Source organism: Xenopus laevis, chromosome 3S (assembly GCF_017654675.1).
Source record: "Xenopus laevis strain J_2021 chromosome 3S, Xenopus_laevis_v10.1, whole genome shotgun sequence".
Classification (NCBI taxonomy): Eukaryota; Metazoa; Chordata; class Amphibia; order Anura; family Pipidae; genus Xenopus; species Xenopus laevis.
Genome location: NC_054376.1, coordinates 125,155,346 through 125,176,952, shown reverse-complemented (window position 1 = coordinate 125,176,952; position 21,607 = coordinate 125,155,346). Strand labels below are relative to the sequence as shown.

Below are 21,607 nucleotides of genomic sequence, written 5' to 3'. Positions count from 1 at the left end.
TGAGTGATACTCAGAGTTCCCTGTATAACTCAGCCTGCAGCCTTGTGCCTTTATATGGTCACAGAACAACCCCTCAGTGACTTCTAATATCCTTATCATTTACAGTAGGGGGTACACTAACCCTTATAATACATGAGTGATACTCAGAGTTCCCTGTATAACTCAGCCTGCAGCCTTGTGCCTTTATATGAGATCTTTACAATATACAGTAGGTGACGCTCTAGTCCCAGAGTGGTGTATCTGTTACCTATGCTAAATACTATATTCATACTCAGTGGAATTACATGTAGTAATGTTGTGGGCCTTTAGGCTACAGAGACAACTATCTGGGGGCAATAAGATAAGGGCTTGCAGGAGGGCAAGGCCTCCTTCAGAATGGGGGAAATGGCACAAAGCCTGGTAGTCTAACCCATTGTTTGATATTAGGCCACAGAGATGTGATGTGGGGCAAGAAGGAAGGGGTATGACAGTGAGACAGGTGGCAGTTGGAGTTGTCATGTCATGTTGGTTTGTGTTACAGGTGTGACATTCTACACAAGGGAGTGGAGATTAGTGGTGTCTCGGGTGTCACTCTATAGCTGATGGCAGTGCTGTGTGATATGAAGTCACTTCTCCCTCAAGTCGTTTACATTGTTTCAGGAGTCAGAACCAGCAGTGCAGAGACTATAAACAGCCAGCCAGACTCACTGCTCTCTCATGTTCATGTTGGGGAGGAGAAGGCCCCAAGCTGCCCAGCAGTGTAAGATCATCCAGCTAATGAGATGCGCTTAGGGAGAGAGCAGCTAAACAAGGGCAAATAGAGAGATGGCAATCAGCAGTGCAGATAACAATCATTATAAAGGGAGAGGGGGGAAAACCCAATGAAACCAGACCTTCTGCATTCCAGGTGCTGCCACATCCTGCTTTAACCCTGCATGTGCCGAGAATCGTAGACTCCAGTAATAGTGTGCAGTGCATTCTGGGAGCCAGGTGATGTCAGCAGTGGGGCAGCTGCAAAGCATTCTGGGGGGCCTGACCTCATTGTCGCTTTTACGTATTCAACCATTTTCCATCCTTCTCTGTGGTCTCCGTAGTAACCAACCTCTGAGATTTGGGAATTGGGGAATATTCGAATAGTTCCCTCCCCTTCGTCTTGCTGTCAGCAATCCGCTGCTATTCATCTCTTGCTGAACTACAATTCCCAGAATTCCCTGACAGCCCTTTCCATTGGTCCTTTTCTTCGGGTTCAGGCCGATACCTGTATCCAACTCATTATCTCCACATATTGTAGCGGCTGTCAGTTCTGCTTTAAGTCAGTTAATAAGCTGGCCTCTGCTACAATGTTGCAGGAGTGAGAAGCAGCAGTGCAGGGAATATAAAGAGCGAGACAAATCCTGCTTTCAATCATTGGGCTGAACCTTATTGTTTGGTGATTGTAAGCTCCTGAACACTATGCGATTGTGAGAGTGTGTCTGTGCTTCTTGTTCATGTGTAAACTGCTCTGCTTTGTGTTTGTATCCCCTTTACTCTGTACTGCTCTGTCCAGCCGCCAGTCCCATATAATTACTAATAGCTCAGGGCCTTGCCTTTGCTTTCCAACAATCTCCTTTTTCCACTGTTTTTATTAAACAGCACCAGTAGGGCAATGTTTCTTTGTGCATTTCTCCGAACAATCTGTACAGTCACTAGGGGAGGGGCAGGAATAAATAATTTATTTGTAATTGCTCTCCCAGTGCAAGAAAAGATAATAAGCAAAGTACAGTGATTTATCTCTTTCCACATTAATGCTGCCTGTCTCTGACATTTGTGACCATATAAAGGCACAAGGCTGCAGGCTGAGTTATACAGGGAACTCTGAGTATCACTCATGTATTATAAGGGATACTGTACCCCCTACTGTAAATGATAAGGATATTAGAAGTCACTGAGGGGTTGTTCTGTGACCATATAAAGGCACAAGGCTGCAGGCTGAGTTATACAGGGAACTCCAAGTATCACTCATGTATTATAAGGGATAATGTACCCCCTACTGTAAATGATAAGGATATTAGAAGTCACTGAGGGGTTGTTCTGTGACCATATAAAGGCACAAGGCTGCAGGCTGAGTTATACAGGGAACTCTGAGTATCACTCATGTATTATAAGGGGTAATGTACCCCCTACTGTAAATGATAAGGATATTAGAAGTCACTGAGGGGTTGTTCTGTGACCATATAAAGGCACAAGGCTGCAGGCTGAGTTATACAGGGAACTCTGAGTATCACTCATGTATTATAAGGGATACTGTACCCCCTACTGTAAATGATAAGGATATTAGAAGTCACTGAGGGGTTGTTCTCTGACCATATAAAGGCACAAGGCTGCAGGCTGAGTTATACAGGGAACTCCGAGTATCACTCATGTATTATAAGGGATAATGTACCCCCTACTGTAAATGATAAGGATATTAGAAGTCACTGAGGGGTTGTTCTGTGACCATATAAAGGCACAAGGCTGCAGGCTGAGTTATACAGGGAACTCTGAGTATCACTCATGTATTATAAGGGGTAATGTACCCCCTACTGTAAATGATAAGGATATTAGAAGTCACTGAGGGGTTGTTCTGTGACCATATAAAGGCACAAGGCTGCAGGCTGAGTTATACAGGGAACTCTGAGTATCCCTCATGTATTATAAGGGATAATGTACCCCCTACTGTAAATGATAAGGATATTAGAAGTCACTGAGGGGTTGTTCTGTGACCATATAAAGACACAAGGCTGCAGGCTGAGTTATACAGGGAACTCTGAGTATCACTCATGTATTATAAGGGATAATGTACCCCCTACTGTAAATGATAAGGATATTAGAAGTCACTGAGGGGTTGTTCTGTGACCATATAAAGACACAAGGCTGCAGGCTGAGTTATACAGGGAACTCTGAGTATCACTCATGTATTATAAGGGTTAGTGTACCCCCTACTGTAAATTACAAGGATATTAGAAGTCAGAAGGCAGAGATATCCTCTAGTAGCCAGAAAATAATAAGCAGTGTTTGTAATGGCTAATGGATTGCATTTATCTTCAGCTCTGCAGAGGAATAAAAATGTGACTACTGTTTTGTTTGTTATTGTTATAATCTGAACAATTTTGCAAATAATCAGTGTTTTGTGTTAAGTTCCACCAATGAGTGCAGAGATTCCGCTTGACATTATTGATACTGTTGGTATTGAGCCTGTATTGTTGATGTCTGTAATGTGAAATGACATTTGCTGAACTACAACTCCCAGCATCCCTTAATTGCCATTGGCTGGTGGAAAGAGAATTCTGGGAGTCGTAGTTCAAACACAGCTTATAGGCCACATGGGAGTAATTGATCTTCTTGATGTTCTGCTCTTTGGCTTTTCTCTTGATCTCTTTCATTTGTTTCAGAAGGATCTGCCCCTGCCGAGGAAGAGCAGCGGGTAAGTACCTGAAGGCCATGGGGTGGGAGAGAGGGGAAGAAGTGCTGACCTAAGAGCTTGAAACCCCCTCTAAATAGATTTAACACCTCCAGACCTGGGGCTAACAATAGTGGGAGCATCTAATGAGATAGGGTGCGAGAAGCAATTTGTTGCAATATCACTTCCAGCCACAAGAGGGTGCAGTTATACTGTGTGCAAAGAGATGCTCTTTGTTTTATGTTCCAGTGTTTGAGAAGAGTGTGTTTTATTGGTATGTGTGTCTGATGTGTGTGCAGTAGCGACATTGTGTTAAAGGTATGAGTGATTTATTCATGGGGGGAACCTCACGTGTCTAAATCTGTAGAAGCAGACACAGTATTACAAGTAGGAACGTGTTGGTATCACTTTAAGTGGGATTTCTCCACTCTTTTTCTAATATATACATATACATATACATATACATATACATATACATATACATATACATATACATATACATATATATATATATATATATATATATATATATATATATATATATATATATATATATATATATATAAGAATCCCCTATCCAGTGCACTCTTAACCCAATGGCCAACCGCCTGGGTGCAGGTCAAAAAGGAAATGTAAAAATATTTATTGATTCAACGTTTCGGCAACAACACACGTGCCGTCTTCCTGAAGACGGCACGTGTGTTGTTGCCGAAACGTTGAATCAATAAATATTTTTATTTTTCCATTTAAATAAGACCTAGGAGTGCGGCTTTTTTGTATCGATTATATATATATATATATATATTCCTTGTACAAGAATGGGTGGTCAGTGATGGGCGAATTTCTCCCGCGAAATGGCGAAAAATCGGTGAAACGCATTGAAGTCAATGGGTGTCAAAATTATTTTGACTCACGTCAATTTCAATGCCCGCGACAATTTTTATACGCGCCTGTTGTGTCCAAATGCATTAAAGTCAATGAGCGTCCGAATAATTTTGACACGCGACAATTTTTATACGCGTGACTTTTCTGACGCGCCCAAATTCTTTTGACGCGGTGGATTTTTCGCCGTGAATTTTCTTGACAGTTTCGCAAACGTATTCGCCGGCGGTGAAATGCAGAGATTGGCTGCAAATTTGTGGCTGGCAAATTTATTCGCCCATCACTATAGGTGCCAACTGTGCCATTTTTCAGACTTTACAAGAAAATCAAAGACTATGGGTCTATTCCAAAACTGGAAAAAGCTCAATATGGGAAGGAACAACGTCATGGTATCAATCTTGTATAAAGGAAATGATACACCATGTTATATCATCACTACTCCCTGTTACTCAAATTAAAATCTTAAGCATATGGCGCTACCCCCTTTATATTATCAAACAGTGCCACCTAGTGGACAATCTCCATGAACTAATGTGGACCCAGCAAGGGACATAGCTGCCTGATTTAAAAGTATCCAAACCTCAGGGTATCTACACAAAAAAAAACAATTGTAACTATTTAAGATAAGCAAAGAAACAATTGTAGCAATTTAAGATAAGCAGGTCTCTTGGGGAAACTGTGACTTGCATCTTAAAGGGCAATTCACCTTCATTAGCAAAACTGTAATAACACATAAAAACCACAGAAATGTGCTGAAACTTTAATAACCTGCCAAATTTTGTAAAATGAACATGGTAATTAGGGGGGCGTGTCCACAGAAATGGGCGTGGCCACCACACTCCACACGGCAAATCTTTTTGTCCCTCTTTCTGTTTCCAAAATGTTGGGAGGTGTGCAAAAAACACAAATAATAAAAAATAAAAACCAATTGCAAGTTGTCTCAGAATATCCCTCTCTACATCATACTGACAGTTAATTAAAGGCGAACAACCCCTTTAAAGGCAAACAAACCAGAACGATCACACATGAAATGAGACCAGGGCCGCACCAAACAGATCTCGCCCACCATTAGGGTTGCCACCCGACCGGTATTTTACCGGCCTAGCCGGTAAAATACCTGCCAAGGCCGGGGCCGGTATTACAAATTTACCGGTATTGTAGCTGCCGGTAAATTTGTAATACGATTAAAAGGAGCCCTCGGCCTGCCCCCAATCGCCCCCAATCCCCTGCAACTTACCTTTTCTTTTGCCTCTTCTAGCGTCCGTGGTTTCCGTGGCGTGGCCCTGCCCCTTTGCCATCACATACCGCCCCTTTGCCATCACATACCGCCCCTTTTGCCATCACACCCCGCCCCTTTGTTTCCCCGCCCCCTAGCAGCCGGTAAAATTTTTTTAAAAAGGTGGCAACCCTACCCACCATTCTTGCCTCTGTTTAAGCTTTTTTTCCTCGGTCTCCTCCATTTTTGAGGTGTGGACTTTAGGGGAGGTCCCTTGATTGACACGGTGATCAGCCAATCGCTGATTGCTGCGTCAAAGCCCTGCCCACTGATGTCACAGGTCAGCCCACTGACATCACAGACACACCCATTGATGTCACGGACCCCGCCCCCCCTCTCAGCCAGACATAAAGGTGGCAACCCTATTCTGTGTAGGACTCTACACCGGGGCACAGCCAGGGTTGGACTTGAGCCTTGGGGACCCAAAGGGGCTGCAAAATGAAGGGCCCTCCCGTCAGTCCCCGGGGCCCCCTTTAGAACTCCAAACTCCCACCGTCGTCTTGCGCATGCAGCTGGGGGAGCAGGTCTGGGCCGTCCCACCATTTTTGTCCCGGCGTCCCACTGGCCCAGTCCAACCCTGAGTAGAGCTCTGCACCATGTCCCACAAGCAGGACCGTATTTAGCCCGTATGCCTGTGCCTAGGGTGCAGATCCTAACTGGGATTCACATTAGTCCCTGGCATTCCAAGTACACACAGGTCCAAGCAGCCCCCCAGCAGCCCAATAAATAGTGAGTGTCTATTGCATTTGCCAGAACCCACAGATTGCCAGTCCAGGCCTGCTAGGGTGGCAGCATCGGGGGGGGGGTGATGTCTAGGGTTGCCACCCAGCTGGTATTTTACCAGTAAAACACTTGCCAAGGCAGGGGCCAGTATTCTGGCCATCGTGCGACATGGCCCCGCCCCTGTTTGTGTCACAACCCCGTGGCTCCACCCCCTTTTGCATCACAGCTCTTTTGTTGTGCCCGTCCCCACCACGGCCGGTAAAAATGTCCTGTAAAGGTGGCAACCCTAGTGATGTCAGATGCCTATATTGAAAAAAAAAAAAGGTTCCTAAAAACGACTAAATCTGGTAATGGAGGAGGGTTGGTGAGGGGTAGGGGGCACCTAGTGGATCCGTGTCATTATTCCATGATTGTACATTGTGTCATTCTGCTAGTGTGTGTGTGTGTGTGTGTGTGCGTGTGCTGATGGGGCCGACACCAGAATCCCCTGCCTGTATTACAGTGGAACTAGGGCCTCGAAGCTTTGGGATGTTGAATAAAGGGACGGTGAAGCCCTAAACTGAATGAGAGTAAAGACAAACAGGACATGTGTTTATACGGCCGGAACACACAATTGTCACAGACGGACACCTCTGTACAGCAGCACATGAGCACTCACACTTCCATTCAATGTCACACTCAGCATTGAGTAGAACAGAATACACACAGAATACACTAATATACCTGTACAGTACAACACTATAGCTGCAATACAGAGTACAGTAATTCATATACACACAATAAAGTACAATAAGATAGATATACATAGAGAGGGCTGACACATAGTGTTGGTGCCTGATGGATACACAGTAACACAACGCCAAAGACACACACACACAGGCGCACACTTGGGATATAGAGACTCAAAGCCGCAGACACACACCTCTCCTTTCTCTCTCCAGTCTGCTCCCCCTCCTGTCTGCAGATACCGCTCCTCAGCTGCCATTCACTTGCCCATTATCCCCGTTGTTCTCTCTGTGTCTGTGTCTGTCTCTGTGTCTGTCTCTGTGCCCTTCCCTCTAAACCCCCTGAGTCTTCCCTCCTTGTCTGTGCGCCTCTCCCTCCTGCCTTTCATTGCTTCTCCCTGTCTCTCTCCTCATCGCTGCCTTTGTCTCTCTCTCTCACTCACTCTCTCCATCCATTTCTCTCTCTTTTCTCTCCGTTGCTCCTACCAGGGAGATTTTGCTCCCACCTCCACCTGTCCTCTCCCCCCAACTCCCTGTACCTGAAATGCTCCTCTACTCCCATCACCTTCCTCACTCCGCCTGTCCTTCCTCTGCCTCTTAATACCTTCCCACCCTTTCTGCCCCCTCCCAAACTCCCTAATTTCTCCTTTTCTACTCCATTTCATCCAACCCTTCTCTATTCTCCCCCATCTCTATTTGTCTTTTTCTCTCCTCTCCAATTCTGCACCAACTCTCCATCTTTCCTTTCTATCCCCTCTCTGGTTCAGTGACCCTCTTTCGTCTATGTCCTTGTCCCCCACGGCTCCGTCCTCGACCCCCGAAGATAACCAGCCATGTTCCGCCGCACCAAGAGGTAACTGATTTGTTTTGGGGGAGGAAAGGGTTAAACAACATGGCTGCATTGTGGTTGGTTCAAATGGGATGTCAAACTTGCCGCAGCTACCAAGGACATTATATATATATATATATATATATATATATATATATATATATATATATATATATATATATATTTGATATATGGGTTTGCTGTGAGCAAGTGTAAAAGCCCTGCCGTGAGTGTCGTTATATGAGCGTGAGCTCTTCATCTCACAATGCAGCCGCAGCAAATGACTCATGATTCCTTTGAGCAGCAAACGTATTTAATTATTACTTTACATTGGATTCGACATGCTGGAGAGTCATTCGAGCTTACGCCGCAAGCATGGTTAAAAACAAGAAATATTAATTCTGGCCGGTGGGTAGGGTTAATGGAAAGGTTAACCAGAAGAAAAAGGTTTTAGTATGTTGTGTAGATTGTAAGTAACCCAAAATGATGTTTGTTACTTTTGTATTATTAAATTAAAAGAGCACAATGGTCTCAATGTCAGAGGGAAGAAGATAAAAATAGAAAAGAAAGCATTCAGGCAAGTGTCAAGCCTCCTGCAGTTAAACTACAACTCCCCACTGTTGTTTTCAAAGGCTGCCTCAGAAAACAATATATCTTTCTAAACCACTTTTCGGTTGCTATGAACAAAACCTAGTAACCAGATAGCAGTAAAAGCCCAAGGCCAGACCCAGGGGCAGGGAATGACCCTGCTGAATGTGCTGCTGTGTTGCTGCAGATGAGGAAAGTTAAGTGCCAGTTGGACGCGTAATTGCTCCACTAATGGCTGATAAAAGGCTCAGGGTTTGGGCTCAGAAGCGATAAAAATATCAGGCTGGAATTTACCTGACAAAACAAAATAATCTCCCAGGCCGTCTCCTTCAGCACCCGACACATATAAACCTGCCTGGAGCATTCCTCTCTACAAACAATAATTAAATGCCTCCAGGGGCCGTCAAGGCAGTGTTCCAGTTATTGTCTGCCTGCCCATAGCCCTCCATGTTCTCTATGTGCTGATAAATAGAGGCGCAAAGCCATTAAGAACCAGTCCAATGTCATATACATAAATACACATACATATATATACACAGACATATACATAAATACACAGAGCGTCCGCTAGCTTTCATAAATGATCCATTGCACCCTTTCCAAAACCCTCTCTGGGCTGAACGAGGGGATGGAAAAACAAAGATGGTAAAGCTTTACCATTATTGCCTTGTTAAAACTGGTACCCCTTATTATGAGCTTGTGTGATGTGACCTTCCATCCTTCTATTAATATACATATCTGTAACTTTGTTATGAGCTAAGGGGGCCCAGTCTGAAGGCCAGTTAGGGGGAGATTTGGGGTGAGTTATTATTTGTGCCCTGGGTACCCCTGGAACTATAGCAGGGTGACTGTTACCCCAATATTTCTATATATCTGTAACCTTGTTATGAGCTAAGGGGGCGCAGTCTGAAGGCCAGTTAGGGGGAGATTTCGGGTGAGTGATTATTTGTGCCCTGGGTACCCCTGGAACTATAGCAGGGTGACACCCCAATGTTTCTATATATCTGTAACCTTGTTATGAGCTAAGGGGGCCCAGTCTGAAGGTCAGTTAGGGGGAGATTTGGGGTGAGTGCTTATTTGTGTCCTGGGTACCCCTGGAACTATAGCAGGGTGACACCCCAATGTTTCTATATATCTGTAACCTTGTTATGAGCTAAGGGGGCCCAGTCTGAAGGTCAGTTAGGGGGAGATTTGGGGTGAGTGCTTATTTGTACCCTGGGTACCCCTGGAACTATTGCAGGGTGACTGTTACCCCAATGTTTCTATATATCAGTAACCTTGTTATGAGCTAAGGGGGCCCAGTCTGAAGGTCAGTTAGGGGGGATTTGGGGTGAGTGCTTATTTGTGCCCTGGGTACCCCTGGAACTATAGCAGGGTGACACCCCAATGTTTCTATATATCTGTAACCTTGTTATGAGCTAAGGGGGCCCAGTCTGAAGGTCAGTTAGGGGGAGATTTGGGGTGAGTGATTATTTGTACCCTGGGTACCCCTGGAACTATAGCAGGGTAACTGTTACCCCAATGTTTCTATATATCTGTAACCTTGTTATGAGCTAAGGGGGCCCAGACTGAAGGTCAGTTAGGAGGAGATTTGGGGTGAGTGCTTATTTGTGCCCTGGGTACCCCTGGAACTATAGCAGGGTGACACCCCAATGTTTCTATATATCTGTAACCTTGTTATGAGCTAAGGGGGCCCAGTCTGAAGGTCAGTTAGGGGGAGATTTGGGGTAAGTGATTATTTGTACCCTGGGTACCCCATGAACTATAGCAGGGTGACACCCCAATGTTTCTATATATCAGTAACCTGGTTATGAGCTAGGTTGGGGTCCCGAGCATTTGCCTCAGTGCTATATGTAGGTATCAGTATTACACCCCAGAGATTAAAACTATTTAGAGTTTCATGGAATGGGCTGGGTCTGGTACCGATCTCTTTAGTTGTAAATGTTACTTATATAGGAATTCTCCTCCCCTATTTCTCCTCAAGTACAAAGACTTCTCCCTCAGTCCCAGTGGCCTCATTTTATGGACAAATCCGTATTTGGAGCAGTATCAAAAGCTTTATTGAAATCTTATTATATCACATCAGCCGCACGCCCTGATCCAGTTTGCTGCTTCTCGTAACACCATATAATCAAGCCAATTCATTGGTTCTTGTTTCTCTGGATACCAAAAATATATATAATATATATATGATACATTTTCTCTCATTGGGTGACCCAGGGCCTTAATCCGATTAATCAGGCATTACCACCCATTCATAATGTATTGTCTATGATGAATTATTCAGTAGGATCTCCTGTTATCATTGTAAGGATTCTTCCTACTGATCACATAGGTCTCGGCAGTCTCTTATTTGCTGTACTTTTAGAATATGAATCCTCTGTCTTGTTGTATCACAGGTGTAAAGGGACAGAAGACAATTTGGGAAAAGCCTTGCAGGCAATACTATAACTGATATGATAGGCAGGTTGGGAGGCAAATAATGCAGGACCAGTAATGGACAAGGTGGCACATTTTGGCACAATGTTGGGTTTAATGACAGGCTGTGAAGGAGTCAGTGGGACTGGGCCTTATGTAGTAGATTTACTGGAATTTCAGTTGCTTTGTCTGAGTTGAGATGGGTTACAGGGTTACCAGATGAATCAAGGAATAGTTGGTGGCACAGACTGGGCACGGTGGACCGGTTTTGGATTTTTATGGATGATATGGGTGAATATTTAATATGCTTATTTAGGCAAGGTTTTAGTCTCAGGATTTTAGTCAGATCTGTATCTAAATGTCTTGTATAGGTAGTTTTCTGTGCTCTGTATGGATATGTCTGATTACATTACTAGGGCTGAGTGTACTGTATGGGTAGGACTGAATGTTCTGTATGGGTAGTGCTGACTGTACTGTATGGGTAGGACTGACTGTACTGTATGGGTAGGACTGAATGTTCTGTATGGGTAGGACTGACTGTACTGTATGGGTAGTGCTGACTGTACTGTATGGGTAGGACTGACTGTACTGTATGGGTAGGACTGAATGTTCTGTATGGGTAGGACTGACTGTACTGTATGGGTAGGACTGACTGTACTGTATGGGTAGTGCTGATTGTACTGTATGGGAAGGGCTGATTGTATGGTATGGGTAGGACTGAATGTTCTGTATGGGTAGTGCTGACTGTACTGTACGGGTAGGACTGACTGTACTGTATGGGTAGGACTGAATGTTCTGTATGGGTAGTGCTGACTGTACTGTATGGGTAGGACTGACTGTACTGTATGGGTAGGACTGAATGTTCTGTATGGGTAGGACTGACTGTACTGTATGGGTAGGACTGACTGTACTGTATGGGTAGTGCTGATTGTACTGTATGGGAAGGGCTGATTGTATGGTATGGGTAGGACTGATTGTACTGTATGGGTAGGACTGACTGTGCTATACGGGTAGTGATGACTGTACTGTATGGGAAGGGCTGATTGTATGGTATGGATAGGACTGATTGTACTGTATGGATAGGACTGATTGTACTGTATGGGTAAGACTGAATGTACTGTATTGGTAGGGCTGATCATACTGTATGTTAGGACTGATTGTACTGTATTGGTAGGGCTGATTGTACTGTATGGGTAGGACTGATTTTATTGTATGGGTAAGACTGATTGTACTGTATTGGTAGGGCTGATTGTACTGTATGGGTAAGACTGACTGTACTGTATGTGTAGCGCTGATTGTACTGTAGGTTTTTGCATTGTTCAGGGTGTAGATTGCATGCATATACTGCATTATTTTGTGTGTACTAGAGTAAATCCCAGTCAGTGTCAGTCTCTTGCTGTCTCTCAGGTGAATTGCTGTTCCCCAAAGGACACGCTCTGCCATATCTATTGCTGCACCCCACTCTTCTACTGCCAGGCCTTTTCCCCTGCTGATGGTGCAAGAGTTGGCAGGGTCGGTATTGTTATTATAAGTAACTCGCCTGCCTTTTCATTCACAGTTGCAGAAGCAGCAACAGAAAAAGCTTAATCCTAACAAGCAGCAGTTCCCCCACTCTCCCCCGGCCCCACTCTCCCCTGCCGGGGCATATAGGTAAGTGGACACTTTATCGCTGCAGTGCGGCCAATTCCTACCATTGGGTGGACCGCACTAACATGATTGCTGTTTCCTCTGTAGGTGGAAGTCCTATGGACAGTCCCAGGAATTTCTCCCCCAGCGCCGCTGCTCACTTCTCATTTGCATCATCACGCAGGTACGTTACGTATGTATGCATGTATGTATTTATGTGTCTACTTCTTACATATTTTTATGGTCTCATGCCAATATAAGCTGCCGATTCTGACCCTCCAGGCCCTTTATTTCTTTTTCTGCAATTCATTTAAATCTTAATCGCATATTGAATGATCTGTGACCCGTGTGACTGTCATCGATTGACTCAAATATCCCCTTTATAGCCCTGATCCCATTTCCCATTTCCCATCCCCATATTCATATTTCATATTCATTCAGCGGCTTCTGGTGTTAAGAGACAGCTGGTTGCAAAGGATTCCAAGGTCAAATGCCGGATGAGGTCCTGGATTTTGTATGAATATTGATTCCTAGGGTTCAAATCCTGCGGCTGCAGTGGGCCCTGGAATTATAGGGGCCCATGAGGCCCTAATTCATATACAATTTCAAAATATATTGGTAAGTAAGAGGCTTCTCTGATGTTCTTCTGCTTAGAAAAAGAATTAGAAACCTTACTCACATCTTTCCTAAGCAGAAGAACATCAGAGCAGCCTCTTTCTTTCTCCTGACAACTTCCTTGACTACTTGCTGGTCAGACTGGTGGGAAACTGACCAGCAGGTGGTGCTGTTGTAACAAAATTCATTCATATTAACAGTACACGTATCCCTTAATATCTTGGAATTAAAAGAAAATAAATAATGAATGTTAATGACAAAAGTGATTAGAATAGCCCCCTCATCAATTTTACAATCACTTATTTTAAAGGTTTTCTTATCCTTTAAGTCTACTTGAAAATCATGTAAACATTAAATAAACCCAATAGGCTGTTTTTTTCTTCCAATAAGTATTAATTATATCTTAGTTGGGATCAAGTACAAGGAAATTATTAATAAGCAATATGAATCTTACAGCACAATGCCAGCAAAAATACATGCTGAAGTCACAAAAAGCGATATTGCATCACTAATTCTAACCTTACATTTTACTTCCTGTATAGTTTGTATTCCACATAAATTATTACAGAAGGCTATTGGTTTAAAGCAAAATACCTTTTAACAGCTGAAACAGCCTTTCCGTAATTCAGAGCTTTCTGGATAATGGGTTTCCAGACAACGGATCCTATTCCTGTACATAAAAATTAATAATTTCTAGTAATTTGCCGCAACCTTGCTATGAGTCTCTTCTTAATATGATGGCACTGCCTTTGGTGCAATTAAATTAATACTTTATATAGAATCAATCAAATGTCCAATAAAAGACAATACATTTATCACAGAAAGGGCCACTCTGGTCTGTTCCTTAGGAATATAAAATTGATGATTGTGCTATTGTGCTATTCTAAGCACTTTTGTAATTTACTTAGTATACTTGTATTTACTTTTGTTATTTACTTAGAAAAAAAAGTACAAACCTTTCTCACATCTTTTCCTAAGCAGAATAACATCAGAGCAGCCTCTTTCTTTCTCCTGACAACTTCCTTGACTACTTGGTGGTCAGACTGGTGGGAAACTGACCAGCAGGTGGCGCTGTTGTAACAAAATTCATTCATATTAACAGTACATGTATCCCTTAATATATAGGATGAAAATAAATAATGAATGTAAAATACAAAAGTGCTTAGAATAGCACAATCATCAATTTTACATTCACTTATTTTCTAAGGTTTACTTATCCTTTAATAGCGAATTCCTTTTGCAAAATCACATACTTTTGGCCATATAATGTACCTGGGCTCCTAGGTAACTTCCAGGGACAAAACCGTTTCTAAACAGATCTCTGTAATTATAATTGTTGTCACTTTACCATGGACCAATCATAGATGGAGTCTTTCTAGAGCCAATGTTAAGAACCCGATTCTGAGGTTCACCCCTGGCTTCATGAACCTGAGCTGTGTTTCTTACAGTTCATGCTGCTCAATATTCATTTTTCTGCTGCCTTCGATTCTTTATGACCATATGGACATTAATTCTCCAGGGCCAGTTTGTCACAAACCAACCCACCAACCTTCTCCTAATTTCTATTAATTACCTCAATGATGACGTAAATTGTATTTTCCTCTGACATTTAATTTTTCCTAAACTCAAGCCTTTTTTTCTCTGGTGAGTCATGTTGTGACTTTATGTGGTCAAGGTATTGGTGCCATTAGTCCTTTTAGTGAGCAGTCTGCATTTATTCCATCCAATACTGACTCCTTTGTTCTTGTTGAAGTCTGAGGTCTTCTCAATAGCTTTCTACAGAGACACAGTTCCTAAGCGGTTCTTCTGCAGGACAGACTATTGTTGATGTTATGATGTCTCTTGGCCCGTAGCATGGACAGCTACAGAAAATATCCGTGAGGATTTTGTAGCTCAAAAATTTAAAATCTGGCACTTCTTCAACTACTGCACCATTTTGTGGCACTGGACTAGTGTAACTAATTGATGTGACCTTGTGTAAAGTACTGCAGTCCCCTACCAATAAAACTAATTGGTATCATCTGAAACGTCTCAGCCAAGTGCTGCAGCAATTATGTGGCACAGTGGGAGGGTAGCTTCAACCCTCAGGGAGTGCAGTGAGGTTGTTAGATATTACTGGCCCCCACCGCAAAGACTAAAGCTAAAATCACTGAGTTGTGCCAGTTTCTTAGTCTGGGGAACTTGGCTGAGGAGCAGTATCTAGTTGAATTAAGTGAAAGGCAACTAAATGACGTTTGTTAAATTGAAGAAGCCATTCGGATGAGTTTAACCAGGTTGAACTGAAGGAGCTACTCAGATGAGTGATGAAACATTTTCAAGACAAATGTGAGAATACCTGGTAGCTGCTGCCCCCTCCTGCTTGCTGCTCCTCACGCACGCTGTCTGCCTCTTCCGGGTTTGCGCCGCTTGTGCCTTTTTGGCTTAATTCGGCAGGTTCGCATCTGACGTCATCGCGGTCAATGGCGGTCAATTGTGCAGTGCAATTGTACTTATTCAAGTCTGATCTTTTCTCTGACCCTTACCTGTCCCTGACCTGTGTTGTATTGCTGCCCGCACCCTAGCCTATTGATGACCATTCGTCTGGATCTTGTTTCTGTACAGCGTTACTGATTGGTTTGACCAGGGCCAGAACTAGGGGTAGGCAGAGTAGGCGCCCGCCTAGTGTGCAATCATGATGGGGGGGCACACTTCTAAGGGGATTTTGTTTTCTTTTTTTAACCCTGCTTTGCTTTTCAATTTTATAAACCTCTTACCCGTGACTTGAACTGCGGGCACTCCCCACCTCCCTCTTGGCAGCTGCTGGCACAGATAAGTATTTGGGGGCAATATGATGGATTTTTGGCTCCTGCTTGCACAAGTATATATTTGGGGGCAATATTGTGGATTTTCTGGCTGCTGCTGGCACAGGTACAGATTGGGGGCAATATGAGGGAGTGGCTGCTGCTAGCACAGGTACAAATGGAGGTTATATGATAGGTGCTGGAACAGGTACACAGATGTTTGGGGCAATATGATGGATTTTTGGCTTCTGCTGGCACAGGTACAAATTAGAGGCAATGTGATGGGTTTTTTTGGGCTGCTGCTGGCATAATTACAGACTGGGGGTAACAATATGATGGATGTTTTGTCTTATGCTGGCACAGGTACAGATTGGGGGCTTGGGGGCAATCTGAGGGATTGACTGCCATTGGCACAGGTACAAATGTGGGTAATATGATAGGTGTTGGCACAGGTACAAATGGGATCAATATGAATATGAGGTGTTGGCACAGGTAAATGGGGCAACATAATGGCTACTGGCACAGGTACAGGGGGCAATATGAATGGTAAGGTGGGAAATGGTAATGTAGGACCGGGTGGGGGGCACTGATTGAAGCTCTTGCCAAGGGTGCCAAAATACCTTGGCCCGGCCCTGGGTTTGACCCCAGCCTGTTTATCCTGATTACGCTTCTGGTTTCTGATTTTATACCGCTCAGTCTGTTTAGTATTGACCTCGACCTGTGACTCCGACTATGCTTCTGGTGCCTGACTTCTCACCTCTTTGCCTGTCTGGTACTGACCCGGCTTGTTCCATGCTTACTCTTCCTTTTCCCCATCCCTCTAGTAGATGTTTGAATCCCTAGCCTGTCCAGAACGCTCCCCTTGGTCCTCTCACATTAAGACCTGGTGGCATCCGAGTAAAAGAGGACTCCTCCCAAAGCGAAAGGTGGCTGTTATAGACAGAAGCTTGAGCCGTGACCGGGACCTTGGTGTTAGTTCTGGGTTTTGGTATATCCTTCATTACAAAAAGTAGTATATACTGTATATCATGACCTGGATGAAATAGAATCTTTATAGACATTGTCTGAGGAACTAATTTTCTTTGGCACCCAAGCATTCCCTGGACAGACTTGAGTTGCTCTACCGTCCAGACCGGTTCAGTCATGTTCATCCTCTCCCATCGTAGAAAACTCATTCTCCATGGGTCTGGCTTTGTTCATGGAGTCATTATTATGCTCAAACAGGAAACTGTTGCTACAAAGCAGGAAGCACAGAATTGTATGATGTAATGGCATTTGTGTTGGCGGTGATGGCTGTGGCTTTAATAGACAATTCCAATAATTAGGGTTTCTACATACTTTTGGCCATGTAGTGTAGTTAGGTAGATTTTGACATTGTTGCAGTCAAGAAATCTTTACAATCAGCACAAGATAGTTCCCCTTTAAAGATTTGTTGTTGGGGCCTCTGCCTCTCCTATATCCACCTTGTACCCCTGGCAGTTCCTATTCCATGTTGTGTTGTAGTACAGGACTGTAGAACTATGCCAACATCGCCAAAGTGATTGGTAACATGAGTGTTGGCTCTGCTGGCTGTCGGAATACAGATCAATCGTTTCCATTTCATAACGCCGTGTTTCCCAAACTGCTGACGCACTGCAAGATTTGCCACTGGCATTTCATCAACTCCTTCAGCCTTTTTATTAGTGGAGCTTTCTATTGCCCATTGAATGTTGCTTTCTAGAACGTCTGGCCCAGGCTAAGTGATCCTGCTGTCTTGGGAATGAATGTAGGAGCTGCTTTATGTGGCTGCACTCACTACTGTACATCTATATTCTATAATAATCTGTCTGTGAGCTGAACTTATGGCTCCGACACTTGGCCTGTATCTGTGCAATTCTGCTGGGGCTCAATTACACGGGCAATGCACCTCGATTTACACCCATTTATACAATTTTCATTATGGAGTCGCTACACAAACATACTTTGGTAAACCTAGGAATATTCGGGATCAAACTGTTCATTCAAAGAGGCTGCTTTGATGTTCTTTTACTTAGAAAAAAAGTAGAAACCTTTCTCACATCTTTCCTAAGCAGAAGAACATCAGAGCAGCCTCTTTCTTTCTCCTGACAACTTCCTTGACTACTTGGTGGTCAGACTGGTGGGAAACTGACCAGCAGGTGGCGCTGTTGTAACAAAATTCATTCATATTAACAGTACACGTATCCCTTAATATCTTGGAATCAAAACAAAATAAATAATGAATGTAAAAGACAAAAGTGCTTAGAATATAACCCTCATCAATTTTACATTCACTTATTTTAAAGGTTTAATTGCTGTGGGTTTGAGATGATTTTTCAGAATTTTCATACATTTTTATAAAAAATGGCAACTTTAGTAAAGAATGGCAGCAGTTTAGAGAAGAAAGACATATTTACAAATGTTTGCATTGGAATGTGCACTTTCCAAAAATATATGGATTTTCTGAGGCAAACAGTGTTAGTGGAAATCGAAAGTATGCTGATTTCAGGAGTGGGGCTTTGTATGTTTCATAGTGTTCTGCTGGGAGTTTTTGATCAATACAAATCAGACATTTCTATAAAACGAAGCATATTTGGTATTGGGGTACTCAGGAAACTGGGGACTTTCCAAATTAGTTGTATTTTCGCATATATAAAATAAATCTGTTCAGGTAAACTACCCCCCCCCAGGAATGGTTCCTATATGGAAAGGGCACCAAATATTCCTACATACCCCCTCTTGTCTCTTAATTCAATTCCAGATTTCTCTATCGACTTTAATTCCATGTTTGATGGTCACAGTAAACTTGTCTTTCATGATGTCTTATCCTGTAAATGTAAAACCTATGCATGGCTCTATGTAAGAATGCCAATGTGGGGTATGGCTAAACGGAAGCCATCTTTTCCAGCAGAACAGATGGCCGTCGCTGGTCCTTGGCCTCCCTCCCATCGTCTGGCTATGGGACAAATACTCCAAGTTCCACAGTGTCGGTGAGTAACGTTACATGGGAAGTGAAAGAAGGAAGCTCCATCATCATGTGATATTAATATTTACTACTTTCTTCTTGTCTTTTCTCCTTTGTAGTCCTCCTCCTCCTCTCAGGAACGTCTGCACCAGCTCCCATTCCAGCCCACACTGGATGAGCTGCACTTTCTCTCCAAACATTTTGGCAGCACAGAAAGTATCCCCGATGATGAGGGGCGCAGGTCTCCGGCGGTCAGACCGCGATCCCGCAGCTTAAGGTCGGTTTGTGGCCTGGAAGTCCAGTTCCACCAATCTGTCAGTTTTAAACTGTCACCCATGCACACAGGAGTGGGTTCTCCTAGACAATGTCATATACAAAGAAGATGATTACTGTTCCCCCAGTCTGTCAGTGTCACATCAAGAGGTGGTCCTCTCAGTCTGTCAGTGTCACATCAAGAGGTGGTCCTCTCAGTCTGTCAGTGTCACATCAAGAGGTGGTCCTCTCAGTCTGTCAGTGTCACATCAAGAGGTGGTCCTCTCAGTCTGTCAGTGTCACATCAAGAGGTGGTCCTCTCAGTCTGTTAGTGTCACATAAAGAGGTGGTCCTCTCAGTCTGTCAGTGTCACATCAAGAGGTGGTCCTCTCAGTCTGTCAGTGTCACACACACTGGGGATTGTTCCTTCAGTTTGTCATTTTCAGGTAGTACAACAGAATGTCCTGCTCCATCAGACATTGAATTGTCTTTGTTCTACCCTTGCAGTCCTGGCCGATCCCCCTCCTCCTATGACAACGAGATTGTGATGATGAACCATGTATATAAAGAGAGGTTTCCCAAGGTAAGATGCTCACAAGATGTCCCTAAGACTTATGGGGCTTCTAGGCAAGAGCTAATGGTTGTTGCTGGCAATAGCACATTATTTAGCACCTATGTCAGTAAATAAACCCTGTATTGTTTTCTAAATCAAAACTTGGTCAATAATGCTACACATTCAGAGGATACTTCTGGTTGTGTCCTGCAGGCCACGGCACAGATGGAAGAGAGGCTAAGGATGTTCATCTCCTCCTTCTCCCCCGAGAATGTCCTACCACTGGCTGATGGAGTCCTCAACTTTATCCACCATCAGATCGTGGAGCTGGCAAGGGACTGCCTGAACAGGAGCATCGAAGGCATGATTACAACCGCTCACTTCTACCAGCTACAGGGAAATCTGGAGAAGCTGCTGAATGATGTAAGGGAGAAGGGGAAATGGTATATGTGAAGGGATATACTGAATTTTGGGACAGGATGGAAGAGAGAGAGTGAGTAGAGAAGGAAGGGGGAGCAATCAGCTTATATCATATAGGGTAGCATCCCATTGAAGATGAACCTATGACAATGCACAAGATAACCTAATTAAGGCTTGCCTTGGGGTGGGAAGTATTAAAAAGTATTGTGTTGTTCAGTAGTAAGTGGTACCATGGAACGGAAGTCCTTGTATTTCCCTGTTACTCCTACTGAGTTTAAGCTCTTTAAAGGAACAGTAACATAAAAAAAAAATGTTTGTATACTACGTAAAAAAAAACACCAACGCATATTAAACATTAAAATCGCAAAGTCTTTATTGAGAAATAACTTACTCATTCTCCGCTTGCGCTCCTCTTCAGAAAAGGCGATCGGGTGATCCATTGGGCAGCGCTTGATTTCTCCTGCCTGCCTTCCTTATAGGGAATAGCCAGGGAGAAGTAATTGAGCGCTGCACAATGGATCGTCGCCCTGTCACCTTTTCCTATGAGGAGCGCAAGCGGAGATTTGGTAAGTTATTTCTAAAAAAAAGACTTTGCGATTTTAAAGCTTAATATGTGTTGGTAGTTTTTTTTCATAGTATCCAAAAAAAAATTTTTGAATTTTTTTTATGTTACTGGTCCTTTAAGTTCAGTCTTGTAGGAGTACCAATTGATATTTTATGGAAGTTCATGGCTGACTTTCTGTGACAGAACATGATGGAAGGGCTTGGTGGGCTCAGTGTTGTCAGTTTGGATTAAGTGGGTCCTGTCAACCCAGGTAATAGGTGAGATGTGGCAGCCAATAAAACTGCAAACCAAGGGTTACATTAAAGTTTAAATAGATAATTGAGTTGTTGAGTAGTCCAACAATTCAGCTAAAAATATTGGGTTTCCCAACAGTGAATTTGTATTATTCTCTAGGAACAATCTGGGAATTATATTTATTTAAGCCTAGGATCCCTTCATCTGCTAAACCTTTGGAAAACATGAAGTACTGTATAACAGAAAGGTAGTTAAAGGCAACGGGACAGCCACACTGTTAAGATTTAGAGGGTTTGATGGATTGTATAGAAGAAAAGTAGTTGGATAGTTCTCTACATGCCCTATACTTCCCTTGCAGGCAGTGGAACGTTCTTCTGAGGGCTCAGAAGTTGCCTTCATTGCTCAACTGATGAAGAATCTTTTAATCATCATCTCTCGACCTGCTCGTTTGCTGGAGTGCCTGGTGAGAAACAGTAAACTATAAATATACACAGAGTTCCCTGATCTTTGTAACTCCTGTATATAGACACATAACCCCTCAGTGACTTCTAATATCCTTATCATTTACAGTAGGGGGTACATTATCCCTTATAATACATGAGTGATACTCAGAGTTCCCTGTATAACTCAGCCTGCAGCCTTGTGCCTTTATATGGTCACAGAACAACCCCTCAGTGACTTCTAATATCCTTATCATTTACAGTAGGGGGTACATTATCCCTTATAATACATGAGTGATACTCAGAGTTCCCTGTATAACTC

The 21,607-nt window shown here is 43.3% G+C and overlaps 1 protein-coding gene across 6 annotated transcripts in view; it reads left to right on the top strand.

Moving 5' to 3' along the window:
- Window positions 1-21,607, top strand: part of LOC108703406 (microtubule-associated serine/threonine-protein kinase 1-like) — a 53,009-nt gene that overhangs the window by 10,178 nt on the left and 21,224 nt on the right. For 2 of the 6 annotated variants that reach the window (XM_041588908.1, XM_041588904.1), the window contains exons 2-9: window positions 3,390-3,421; window positions 12,397-12,488; window positions 12,573-12,648; window positions 18,765-18,846; window positions 18,941-19,098; window positions 19,581-19,656; window positions 19,840-20,049; window positions 21,204-21,308. In XM_041588908.1, coding sequence (XP_041444842.1) covers window positions 3,390-3,421; window positions 12,397-12,488; window positions 12,573-12,648; window positions 18,765-18,846; window positions 18,941-19,098; window positions 19,581-19,656; window positions 19,840-20,049; window positions 21,204-21,308 — 831 coding nt within the window. Of the gene's footprint in view, window positions 1-3,389; window positions 3,422-7,197; window positions 7,857-12,396; window positions 12,489-12,572; window positions 12,649-18,764; window positions 18,847-18,940; window positions 19,099-19,580; window positions 19,657-19,839; window positions 20,050-21,203; window positions 21,309-21,607 lie in introns of those variants that run through there. The other 4 variants (XM_041588907.1, XM_041588906.1, XM_018239535.2 and 1 more) reach the window with 4 other exon arrangements.